The 13,841-nt window shown below is 38.6% G+C and overlaps 1 protein-coding gene across 7 annotated transcripts in view; it reads left to right on the forward strand.

Annotated features, from left to right (window-relative positions):
- The window catches only part of ROCK2 (Rho associated coiled-coil containing protein kinase 2), a 72,031-nt gene that overhangs the window by 16,260 nt on the left and 41,930 nt on the right, over positions 1-13,841 (forward strand). For 6 of the 7 annotated variants that reach the window (XM_028722538.2, XM_077926343.1, XM_077926345.1 and 3 more), the window contains exons 2-5: positions 4,300-4,381; positions 5,818-5,918; positions 11,104-11,241; positions 13,345-13,605. In XM_028722538.2, the coding sequence (XP_028578371.2) occupies positions 4,300-4,381; positions 5,818-5,918; positions 11,104-11,241; positions 13,345-13,605 (582 nt within the window). The remainder of the gene's footprint in view (positions 1-4,299; positions 4,382-5,817; positions 5,919-11,103; positions 11,242-13,344; positions 13,606-13,841) is intronic. The other variant, XM_077926348.1, reaches the window with a different exon arrangement.

A 13,841-nucleotide genomic window follows, 5' to 3' on the forward strand; every position in this document is an offset into this window, starting at 1 on the left:
TTTCAGATCATGAGTCAATTCAAAGAAAGATTAATATTTCTAGAAATCCTATTTAAGTATCCAGTGAAAGGATTTCCAGTTAGGTCAAACATGCAGGATTGAATATGTACTTAGCTGGAAGTAATGCAGCTATATATGCTGTGACCTCTTAAGCATCAAGGTATGCTGCAAGGTACCAGCTCTTATATTTTTAGCTAATGATGAGTACATTAACTTTATATATAGTAGTAAACTCTATTTTAATTCTGCAAGCATAGATATGTTTCTGGCTGACAATGCAGATGCCTTCATCCTCGTGCCCAGAATGCTTAAAGTATACAATGATGCCGCTTCCACAACCTTTCAAATGAACTGTAGCCATGTTCTCATACACAAGCTCTCTCTGTGTTCCTTCATTTCTTGAATTATTTACTTTCCTTAAAATAAAGTGACAACTGAGTGAGAAAAGCATAGTGGAGATATTGTTGGACTTCTCTGACTCCTTTTCTCTCTCTCTCCAACTCTAAATCCCATTGGATTCCTGGCCCACAGTTCCCAGCAGTCATATTCTATCTCCATTTGCTTCCTTGAGTTCCTGCTTTTCAGCCCATTACCTTTTTCCTTTGCCTTAGTGTCTCCTTACCTGAAGCAAGAGGACTTTGTAATAATATCCCTGTTCTTCTCCTACCTCCCAATGACTGCCTTATGGGTCCCTGCTTGAATTGATATTTTAAAATTAGGACTACGTCAAGCCATTTATAAAATTGGTGATTAGTCATAGTATTTAAGTTGGCAGCACTGTCATTTTCTATTCTATTTAGGGGTGTGCATTAGATATTTTAGCGTCTACTGTACTATTATATAGCTCATTTTCTGGCTCCTAACTCTTCTTGTAGTTCATCACCAACAACTATGAAAGCCTGTGAGTAACTTGTCTCACTATTCAATACGGGTCTGGGGAACTTGTGGGTCCTCAGATATTGTAGGACTGCATTTCCCATCTTGGTAAGGTGTGAGGAAAATGATGCAGTCATGCAGTCCTCTCAGAGGTATCATGCGCTCTGCTATTCCTCTCCAAATGTTTCATAAATACATAACCTCTTCAAAGCATATTCAGTCTTCTTCATGTTTATTTTGTGTTCCTTATTGATAGTAATGGAAGGTTACAAGTTATGAAGCAAGTTATGAAGCAGCAATTCTAGTTTTTTAAAGAAGTACCTTTCCCGGTATTGACCTACTGATAGGAATGGGAATAAGCTTCAAATGTTGAGGGAAACCTTGAAGCTAAAATTAACAAAGTGCTTTTAGATGTGTTCTCAGAAAATGAAAGGGAATGAATGAACCTGTGGGAATTCAGTTCAGCTCAAAAGCAGGGTTGTAAAATCACTTTAGCACATCTCCTATAGAGAGGATATGATGATACAGAGTATACATGGGATTTTCTCCCAAACATCTCTACTCCTTCACCTAACGGTAGGCAGAAAACAGTCAATATTGGGTTGGTTTCACATTTCCCCCTTATTCCAGGGTCTTAACCACTTGGTCCATCTTGCTTTATTGAAGTAGGGAGTGCAAACATGGTCTACACAGGACTTTCTTTACTGTCTAGTAAGATAGAGCTCCAGAGTACCAGGAAATACATCCTTGTGGAGATGTGCCTTGACAGTGGGGGGAGTAGAGTGATGTTTGTGTTATCTCTTGAGACTTAATAAATATCTGGGAGCCCAAACTCTCCATAAACAGCATAATGAATTTCTATTATCTATGTTGTTGAATTTACCGAATTCTTAACTTCAGGATACTGGTGGTGGTTTTCTTTTGGGATTTATTCCTTTCCTCAATTTCTGACTTGTAAGCTAACTCAAAACTAAAACCAGCTGAAGAATCCATAAGTGAATATTGGCATCTGCTCAGAACATATTACATTAGATAATTGAGTCTTCGTGACTACAGTACCACAACAGAAATAGAAGATTTTGTGATACGCTCCTTGACTGTGAGAAGAAAAAAGCAGCAGATGAACTGTGTGGGAAGTGACAAATGAAGAAAAATGAAAAGTTGGAAACTATTTCTGCTTACATGCAAAGTTTGAGTCTTCATTAGTAACTTAGTTCTTTTATAAGAATCTGATTTTTAAAAAAGAACTTGACTAGAGTTCAATTTGCTATAAACAAAAATATTAAAATATGGTTTAAAACTTCTAGCTTTTCTGTCTCTAAGAGATCAGGTTCTGAAATGATTATTCTCTAAATGAAATATTTGGATATTAACATTTTTAATTGACAATGATTGAGATTTCAGATCTCTTGTCACATCCCATTTAACCCAAAATTCACATTTTTCATAAACTTACTAATTAATAGCATATTTGTAAAATTCACAACATGCCAGAGATCAGTAATGCTTCCATATTATTATTCTTTACTTACATCCTGAGAGAGCTTGCTAGAAAGCCGGTTCAAGACTTCTGGCTGACTTCTAGCTGAGCTTTCTGAGTAACTTGATGGACTTTTGCTGAGGATGCCTTGATGGCTATGCTAGGTCATCCACCTGTTTTGTTATGTCAGTAGTGAAGACAATTAAATTGGTGCAACTGGCTTCCATTAATGTATCAGCCTGGAAAATGTCCCTTCCAAATCCAGAGGTACAGCCGTAGTAAGAAGTAGTACACTCTAGTTCAGAAATTGTTGAAAAAAATAAAACTATTATGAATGCACATTCGTACATATAATTGTGCTGCACTTGCTTTTGCCTTGGGTGTGTTTTGTTAGATAATGTTATTTTTAGTTTGGTTGACTTCAAACTTTGACAAAAAGGGAAGACCGGAAGTGAACAGTGAAATCACTATAATAACATACTTCCTGTTTGAAGTGTTTTTTTTATCTATGAGGCCTAGACAGAGGATATGTCATTTCCTGGATTACTTATCTTTAGTATAGATGGCCTGCTGTACTACATCATCTCTTGACCCCCCCCCCCAAACATTCATCAGGGTTTATATCTATAGTACAGAAGCAGGGAGTAATCTTAAAAACCTTTGCTTGCTAATTGCCTGCTTAAATCTGTGACCTTTAAATAAACACGTTTAGGATTGAGATGTGGGTGTGTTTAGTTGGAGATTCCTCAGCAACCATTATAAGGCTAAAGCCATGCTCCTCAAATGTTTTGAAATGAGGCCAATATACCGTATATATTTACTCAAAACTTTTGGGACCTACATCTGAAATAATTCATTTTTTCAAGCCCTGATTTCCCCCTGTACAACAGAAGACAAGAATATCACATCATTAGTTAACATTGGATTTTTAAAAAATTAATGTTAACACATGTGTGCAATATTTATGGCAGTATGTATTTAAATAGAATTTAAGTATGACATAATAGAGAGAACAAGCAAATGTGTGGGACCCCAGAGAGGAGCTTATAGTCACTTTACTGTTCCTCTGTCTTTTTTATTCCCATGTCGTGTTCCCAGTAACTTTTACTCAGAACCATGTTGCTCCTTTTATGCAAATGCTCCGTTTAATCACCTCATGTTAACTGTGTGTGTTACATGATGAATTGCATTGTGAGACCTGAATCAACCATATATCAGATTTTTCAGTTGTTGTCTATGTGTTGGCAGCTTCACATCTAGGCTTCTACACTGGGTTGCAGGCAGGGCTGCCTTTTATTGACAGCTGCACCTAATACAGAATTCTGCAATTTCTCTATGGTCAGAAGTAGGGGGTAAAGAGTTTATTACTCCAATTCAGCTCATCTATAGGGACTTTTTGATACCTACCTTGTAAAGATAAATATTTATCGTATTCAAATATAAAGATCAGCCATCTCTCCCAATTCAGAGGTCATCAGTTAGCAATACTGAAAAACAAAAGAACATGCCATCCTTGTTTCAATTTTGCCAGAGTGGTTCTTCCACTTAGATGGTGTTTCAGTATATGCTTAATCTGGTGTAGTCCTGTTAGGAATATTACAAATTGATCCAAATATTATTTAATTTTATGTTCACTTTTCCATTCTCTGTCTTGCTTTGCAGTTTTGTTTTTAAATGATTTGTAAAATTAGGAGTTATTATTACATATATCTATCCTGGTCTGCTTTTGAAAAGTGTGAGATGTCTTTGCCCCAAGGAGGATATATTTGCAATGTAGATGATGCAAGAATTTATGTATAATTTATTCAGGTCTATTTGTAGTATGTACTTGACATTCCATGATGCTATATCTGTTCAAGTAATTGTGGAGTGGAAAAGGATAACTACTCTAAAATATAATTACAATTAACCTTATATATGTGTATGTTTGTGTTTTTTTATAGGATAGTTTGAATTCCTTAGTTCTTGATTTGGATTACCCAGCATTGAGGAAGAACAAGAACATAGACAACTTCTTAAACAGATGTAAGTTTCCCTTATATACAATACTTGTCATTGTTTTTTAGGTGAAACTGTTTTTTATTCACCTCTCTGCCCAAGCTATATTAAAATTTTGAAACAGGAGTTGTGCTGTTAAACATATTTGACAATACAATCTGCCAACTTCAATTTACCAAATTATAGTTTAGTATAACCCACACAAACATGAATGAGGTGCACTGAGTCTTAGATTCACTGTACTCTCCCTCTCCTCTTCCCGCACATCTAGGAGCAGGACCTTTGAAGCTTTTGAAAGCCTTGAGAAAGGTGTGCCCTTCAGTTGATAGGGTGGGAGCATGCCATCAAATGCCCCCACCTCATGTTTCTCATTCAGGAAGTGCTCAGAAGTGTTGAAAACTTTCTCTCTGCTTTGTTCCTCTCCCCAGCCCAACTCTGCCACCATTGCCACTTCTGAAAATGGCATCACTGGTGGCAGCAACAGCAGGGGAGATTCCAGCCAAACTGCTCTCTGAAATGGTGCCTGCCCCACCCACCTTAACATCACTCCAGCGATGCTTAAAGAGGGGTAGATGCTGGTTCAGAGAGCGGTTGTGCTTTGCAAGTCTTCCACCCCACCGCTCTCTTGCTGGCTGCACTGCCCACTGCCAAACTCTTGCCAGTCATTGTGGCCTCTGCCAGCCTCTCCAGTGCTGACCTCTGTTACCTGGCCACCTGCTCTCTCCCTTATTGGCCTCTGCTGCCCAGTCGGCCACCCAATAAATATCTAGTACCACTAGTTTATTGCCACCCAATAAATTTCTAGTACCACCAGTCTGTGGCCACACAACCTGCAGTGTCGTGACATTCTTAACAGTTTTATATTTTAGGTAGATATCATCTAGGTTGTATCCAACACTGAGCAATTGGATTGCCACTTGCTCAATTGGACTTCCCTTCCCTTTCCTCCCCTGTGTGCCCTCCATCTGCTCTAGAGTGCTTTCCAACCTTCTGGAGCAAATTTTGAGGGCATGCAAGAGGCTGCAGGTGGCAGAGGAGAAGGAAGAACTCTGTTGGGCATACAGAAGTATGTTGTGCAAATGAGACTGCGGCACTGGATACAACCCATGCAGATACTTCCTATTTCATGTAGACAGAGGGGAGGAGAGAGAGGATGATATCCACTTGGTTATCTGGTGGACAGTGTCTGTTTGTGGATGGGGGGTGGCTGATTGCCATTGTCCCTGGCAGCCCCCAGTGCTCTCTGAAAATTGTTCTGGAGGTTAATAACTATGATTAACTTAGGTTCATCAATTTCAGTGGGTCTGCTCTAAGTAAAAGTTAGCTGACTAGAATCCTGTAATTATTCTGTACAAAAGGCTTAAAATGGACAGAACCTTTTGTCAACTTTTTCAAAACACATGACTGATTGTATTTGTATAAACTGTTTGTGTGCACTGTAATGCCTTCTTTAAAATTGTTAGATGAGAAAGTTGTGGAAAATATCCGTGGTCTTCAAATGAAAGCAGAAGATTACGATGTTGTTAAAGTGATTGGAAGAGGTGCATTTGGTGAAGTACAGCTGGTAAGAATTTACAGTCCTTATAAGACCTTTGAATTTGCGTTCAAGTTTAACTTGTTTGAAATACCTGGTATAGTTAGGCTCAATCTCCTTTATATTTATTGAACACACCATTTAAGAACATGTTTTGTTCAACTACAGTTGTCATAGAGTATACAATATGATTTTTTGTGTGCAGATTCTGGCTTCCTGATATTCCCCCCCCCCCCCTTATCTTCTGTTTGCATGGTGAGTGGATTTCCAGTGATCAAACGACAGGGCTTTTGCATCCTGTTTATTGGTAGCTCAAAGTCCTATCCCCCCTGCCCAACTGTATGGACATGATGAGGGAGTTGAATAATTAACTGCTTTATTTTATTTTATTTGAATTATTTATTTCAATATCATATACGTTACCAGGAATTAATATTAAAAAGATATTCAGCAAAAATTTCCACAATTTACTCACTAATAATTTCACTGGACAGCAAGAGTAAAAGCGCTTCTATTTCACTCAGTTTCCTTCTATCCAAGGGCAACCAAGGTGTATCCAATAGAAAGTTTAGGGGTGTATGCTGTCAACTTGAACAACTATTGCTTGTTCATATGTCTCAATGGCCCTTCAAGTCATGTGCATTTAACTTGTGCACATTCAACTTTATGTGTGTGGCAATAAATAAATACAAATTAGAAAGGCGGTGGGGTTCTAGGGAAAATGACGTTGGCAGTCCCATCCGCCATTGAACCTAGTGAATTTTGAGTATGTGTTTTTGGTTCTAGGCATGATCCATGGAACATAACCACAAAGTAAGTTATGGGCTTACAGTATAAAAACATTGCAATTATGCATCCCTTTCTTTAGCCTGAGGAGTCAGGTCCCCCAAGCTCTCTCTCTCTTACAAATTGGTTCATTATCATTGCATCATGGAAATGTTGCTGTCCTTCATATTCTCTTGCATTTTATCCAGTTTGGGTTGGTGGGTTGCCTGGACAACTGGATTTTTCTTAAATGTTGGTCGTCTTTGATATGAAACCATGATATTTGGATACATATATATAATTCCCCAAGGAAGTGGAGAATGTTCTTTTCAAAAGCATGAAGTGGGATACACACCCACACCCACACCCACCTACCCAAGACCAGACAATCTAATCCAATCCCAGATATTAGTTAAATGATATGTCATTGTCTCTTGATAGTAGGGGGTAAACCCCCACCCATTCTTGGGCATTTACTTAGTTGTAATAGCTTGTTTGTTTTAACTTCATGGAGAATAATAATAAACTAAGAGCTTCCCACAGTCTCAGTCAGTCTAACTAATCATCTGAAAGTTGTAGCCTTAATAATATAAACAGTATTAAGTGACCCTGTGTATACATGGTGTGTCACCATTACTCTTGAGTCCTACTTAAAATTTTGACTTACATTAAGACATAACAAATGTACATCTGCAAGATGTCTTTCCCCAGATCACCCTCTCAATCCAGCAGTGCTTCCAAATCAGCAAATGTATGCTGGCACCTTCACAAGTTGGCTACATGAGTACCTTTTCCTTGTATACAGGGTTGTTGCAGCCAAGAGCATGTTAGGCAAAGTAGCATTTTCAAAAGGAGGCTAGGAAATGAACTCCTGCATATAGGCACCAGCTAGTGTGGGACAATTATTGAACAGTCTCCAATGATGCACAAGCATGGGAATGTCCCATTTAACTCAGTGAGGCTTACTTCTCAGTAGGCATGCACAGGATTGCCCTGTACATGGCAAAAGCTGCTCACTGATACCCATGCAATTTTGTGATTCTCCCCACATTTTGTTTCACCGATTGTTCCATTAGTGTAGTAGGAAAATCTAAAAAAAGCCCTTTTAACTGGTTCAAAAAAAATAGCATTTTTATTTTACTATTGTCTGGGCATGCCTCTCTGTTGAATATTCAAAGTTAACATCCAACTAGTCATGTCAGGGGAAAGACAAACATTTTCTTGAAAACCATGCAGTGAAGGTCCTTTGTATAATCTCAAAAGTGTTTACTAAGAAACAAGTTAATTGAAATTGAAACAGTTTAAAGAAGTGAACATGTGTGTTACTCTTGCATATTCCTCCTCCTCGCTAAGAACTGCCAATATATTTGTTGCAAGTACTTCCACTGCCCTGCTAGCAGACCACTGACCATGCAAGACTGTGCCTCTGTTCTTCTTTTTACTTGATAACCTTTCCAAAATAACCCAAAGTCTTCAAAAACTTGGTGACTGCTGCTTAATGTAAATTGTGCCAGTTTGCCCAGTTACTCACACATCAACTTCTGTAGTGCAGATCTTTTCTCCTTCTTCTGTGCAGTGTACATGGTTATAATACCTTGTTTATACAGTTGTACAATGCTGTAGCTGAGCAATGCCTCTCTGCAGGTAAACAAATGAGGAAATACGCCTTCAGGAGAAGGTTAAACAAACAAATTGCAAAGGTATTGGTCCTTTCCTGGGTAGGTTACAATATACTTTAATCCATATATGTCTAATGTTGAAAAACTTAAAACAATCTCTTATCTATAGTATATTTCTCAGTGTATGTCTTTTGTAAGATATTTAACAGTTTGTCTTTTCCAATATACAAGGCTGCTTAAGCTGCGACTGAGGAACAATTCTTAGTTGCCACCCATCTAGAATATTTATTCTGAATGTGTCCACAATAACAATTCTCTACAATAATTAGAATTTACTAGTCACTAGTAATGGGACAAGCAAAGCCCCTTGCTCAGTGCTACAATTCACAAGTGCCTGGTAACTAGTTGGCTGTCAGATGCTTGGGACTTTGACAGTTGGGTGGAACAACCAGCCATTCATCATGTGACATAATAATGAGATCAGGTAATTAACAGGTGGGTTGTCCTTCTCACCTGTCAAGAGTTGGCCAATAGGGTGGGGACAGATAACTATTTCATCCACTGGAGCAACAAGCTTCCCCATTCTTGTACTAGTGTCATCAAACACCAAATTGGTTTAATTGCAATCGGAGGGGGGTGGGAAATAAATGAAAAACATTGAAAACTGATTATCCCCTATGAGAATAGTTATTTTCATATCCTGCCTTCTTCCAAACAGGTGCAAAGTGGCATTTTTAGCACAATCACCCACTTAGGTAGATTTAGCTGAAAGACAGGGGCTTGCTTAATGCCAACCAGTTAAGCAATTAATCTAATTTCTTGACACTTTGCAACAATATTAATATAGTTGTTACTGTGAATATTCCAGGAGTGATAGTGGAGATGTGGAGATGATCTGTAGGGCTCTTATAGGGCTCTTGTGGCTCTTATAGCATCTTCATAGCATTGTGCAACTTTGAAGTTTTGTCAGTCTGTATTACTTGTTTGTATGTGTGGGGTAGGAATCAGTAAGCAATTAACCATTATTTCTATTTGAGGTGACTTTGTAATTAATTTTATAGGAGTGATCTGGCATGGAACAGGATGGGTTGTTGGAAGGGGAGAACAAGCTTTTAAAAAAGCTGGTGGAAGAACTTTAAAGAGTTCTTTTATCCCATTTGAGCAAGAGCTTCTAACTTGTTTAAGTACAATACTTAATGGTACAGCAGAATAGGCACTCTAGAACCAGTTAACATCTCAAATGTGCTTTGTAAAAAATTTGCCCTTTCACTTAAAAATGAAGTGTTGTTTTAACATGTTGCATGAATTGAAAATTCCATTAATAGTGCATAAAGCACTTGTGGATATTAACAGCACAATCCTGTTTGTTTTCAATGGGACTTCCTCCCAGTATAAGTTTGCTTCTTAGGAGAGTTTAATAAATCATAATTATCATCACCAGATAGCGGCATTTCAGTTGTTCAAAGCACTTAACAAACATTATTCACACTCTTGGCCGCTTGCCTTGTAATACCTTAAAAAATGCTATCACAGTCAACTAGGCTGCTTTCATGAAATGAATTAATGTCATTTCCTTTTTGTGTAGAGTGTTATTGATGAATCAATCAACTACTTAATCAAGCGACTGAATATTGGATGATGCATGTGAATGGAAACTACTTCAGGGTTTTTATTTAATCAGTTCATCTCAAGGGACCAGTTCTGATTTTCCAGAAAGGTTTAATTCAGACTTCAACAGTGCAAAAGAGAGCTTCACCTAGTATCTATGTTGGTTCTACATGATTAGATTGCAGTCCCATACAATTCTCAGCAAAATGTCCCTGCGAACTTTCTTTGTAATGTATTTCATGTATATCATGCATGAGAAAAGATGTGGAAAAGTCCAAAAGGGTCTTAAAAACAAGGAGGCTGTAAAAGGCAAGAAAAAAACCCCTTTAAAAGGAACATTTTTGCTGAAATTAATAAACGAATAAAAAGTCTTTAACAAACATAAAGCCTACAGCAAGCCAAGCAAAGAGGAGTATGAAGAACTAATTGATAAACTAATACCCCTTACATCATTTTTCACTAGCAGAAAAGGTTGGAGAGAGAGAGAGCTGTACCTCAGCCATTAATTTTTGGGCAGTGAGTTTGAGGTCTTTTTCAAAACTTCCTCTTACTACCTGCCTTTGTCAAAAGGAGGTGGCAAGTCACCAGGGCAAGGGGAAGGACCATAGCTCAGTGACAGAGCATCTGCTTTCCATGCAGAAAATCCCCCACATCTCCAAGTAAGGCTGGGAATGACCCCTGTCTCAAGTCTTAATGCAACTTACAACTTAAAACCAGTGCCTTAGCAAAGGATTGTAAGGCAGAGACCTCTACGTTTAAAAAAGCAGCCATGGTAAATCAGAAAATTGCAGTCCTATATAATATGAGCTGCCATGGTTACAGTGCAAAGAGATGAGTTTTAGCATTTTAAAATAAATATAATGGATTTGATCTTTGCAGAAAGCTTCTGACTCCCTTCATCCTGTGTGGCTCACTGTGGCTCTTTCCTGCTTGAGCACATTATGGTAACCAGGGTGCAAATGCAGCCAGAATATATTGCTAATAGTTGTTTTTAAAATTTTTGTATGCTGCTTAGTGAAATGTTTCTATTAGGCAACTCATATATGAAATAAGTGGTCAAAGAAGTAGGAATAGCTATACTCTGATTTTTATTATTGATCGAAGTGGATTCAGATTTCCACTTATCATGGATACCAAGTCACACAGACAAAAATACAAAGGATTTCATTTAAATCCTGTAAGGTCTTGATAAAGTAAGTAACTTCTTTTTCTTTGATCAACAGGTTCGCCATAAAGTAACTCAGAAGGCTTATGCAATGAAACTTCTTAGTAAATTTGAAATGCTCAAAAGATCAGATTCAGCCTTTTTCTGGGAGGAGAGAGATATAATGGCCTTTGCCAACAGTCCATGGGTAGTTCAGGTAAGGTTTTTTTGTGATTAAAATTATGTGGTAGTTTGAGGTGACGTTTAAATAAGCATTGAGGTTTTAAATTGGTAGTGTTGTGTCCTTTATGTTGATTTCACATTTTGGATTTGTAGTTTAGAATCTTAAGAACTTTATTCTTTTCTCCATCTTAAAAATTAACTGCTAATGCGAGACTCTTTCAGATTTAATTACAGTGGTACCTCGGGTTACAGACGCTTCAAGTTACGCGTTTTCAGGTTGCGTACCGTGCTGAACCCAGAAGTACCGGAACGGGTTACTTCCGGGTTTTGGCGCTCGTGCATGTGCAGAAGCACCAAATTGCGACCCACACGTGCACAGACGCTGTGGGTTGCGAATGCTGCAGGTTGTGAATGTTTGTGAACAGATCACATTTGCAACCTGAGGTTCCACTGTACTTGATTTTGATTTTAAACATACCTGCTACTATCAGTGTTCAATGTGATGTTCAAACAAATTATGTTGCGTTGAAAATGGTTCACCCTCCCATCAGAAAGTTTAATTCTGTCATATGTGCAGCACAGTGTAAAATTGCTTATATGTGTTTTTGTTGTGTAGAAGCTGACAGGAATATATGAAATTGGCTTGTAGTTACAGATGTGAAGTTGTTAGAAGGTATAAATTTAATCTGGAAGGGGCAATTTTTGTTACAACAGTGTATATACCATTGACCTTCAGTGGGTGTGCAGGAAGAGTACCATTTAACAGTTTTCTCTGGGGAAGTAAAGCACCCATTGGTATCAACAGGCTACTACACAGAAAAGTTGTGGTTTCAGGAATATAATTCAATTACTGGCATTAGCAACTTTTTGCTGGTCAAAAGGAGGCTCTGCCCAGGTGCTTGAGCCTCAGTGCTCTTGCTACTTCCATGGAAATGGGTTCTGCTTTCTCTTCACTTGAGGCTAACTAAATGGTATACAGTCGTACCTTGGCTCCCGAATGCCTTGCGAGTTGAACGCTTTGGCTCCCAAATGCCGCAAATCCGGAAGTGAGTGTTCCAGTTTGTGAATGTTCTTTGGAACCCGAACGTCCGACGCTGCTTCCGCGGCTTCCAATTGGTTGCAGGAGCTTCCTGCAGCCAATCGGAAGCTGCACCTTGGTTTCCGAACGTTTTGGAAGTTGAACGGACTTCTGGAATGGATTCCATTTGACTTCCAAGGTACCACTGTATATTATTAGGAAGTGTAATTTTAAAAAATCAAGCCTTTGTAATGAGTCATAGTACAACCGGCAGGCTATCATATGAAGCTTCTCTTGTTTATTGTCAAAACAAAGCATGTAGACTACAATCAAGGCTCAGTGATGTTACAGTTTTGCTTATTATAAGGATTGAAGTGTCTTTGTGATTTTAATCACCACTTGCCATATAAGTTGCGTGGAGAGCTTGCAAAGCTTCCTACACTCTCCAATACTTTGCACATCTTTTACTGTAGGGTTTTATCAGCAGGTAGTGTACCCAAAGGCCACAACTCCCTAAATTACCTCTGATTGTTTTTGGAGTTAGAGAAACATATTTGTCCAATCATACGTTTTGTATTATTACACTATTGGATGCAGTCAGAAGGTAAACTTGAGGGGATACTATTGCTTGCATTCTCCCTCCTGCTGTATGGATTTGCTGTTGTATCTACCAACATAGTGGAGGCAGTGGGAAATGGAAGTGAAGGAGGAGGAGGATGGGAATTGGGCTTGTGGAAAAGAAAATCTTGTATGTAAACCAAAGAGTTGCAAGTATGGTGCTGGCCCTTTCCTAATGTGCCTGTGAATAGATGTCAGTTCTGATGCTGCCTTGTCAGAGGAAGGAGACTTACTTGTTTCTCAACGGTACAGTACTTGACTTTCTCTTGAAATGTTTGGTGAGCCATAAGAGATGTGTTTCATCAGTGACATGATGTGTAAACTGAATTATTCTGGAACTCCTTAAAGATCTGCTACAATTACTGTATCATACCAAAACTATTCTTAAAAGGCAGGGGGGAAAGCTGCTCTAGTTGCCATAAATTCACTGGAATTCAACAGATTGTGGCACATTGCCCGGTTTTGTGAAGTCTTTATATCTGTCCATCTTTCTGGGTGCAGCTTTTTAGTGCCTTTCAAGATGACCGATACCTTTACATGGTCATGGAATACATGCCAGGTGGAGATCTTGTCAACCTCATGAGCAATTACGATGTGCCTGAGAAGTGGGCCAAATTTTACACTGCTGAAGTCGTCCTTGCTCTTGATGCAATTCATTCCATGGGCTTGATACATAGAGACGTGAAACCTGACAACATGCTTTTGGATAAATATGGACACCTGAAGCTTGCAGATTTTGGTACTTGTATGAAAATGGATGAAGTAAGTATGTGGTTCATTATGTGTGCTTCTAAAATAATATGCACTATATCGAGGTAATTTTAACTGTGCCATAGACACAGACACAGCATGGTGCTGTGGCTAAGATAATTTGTGCCGAGTCTCCTGTTTAGTTCTTAACCTTTGCTGTCAACTCACAAGGTAACCTCAGCCAAGCTACTATCTCTCAGTAGTATCTACCTTGAAGATTGAGAAAGAAGGCATGTTGGTGTGCACGT

The sequence above is a fragment of the Podarcis muralis genome, chromosome 3 (assembly GCF_964188315.1).
Source record: "Podarcis muralis chromosome 3, rPodMur119.hap1.1, whole genome shotgun sequence".
NCBI classification, from domain to species: domain Eukaryota; kingdom Metazoa; phylum Chordata; class Lepidosauria; order Squamata; family Lacertidae; genus Podarcis; species Podarcis muralis.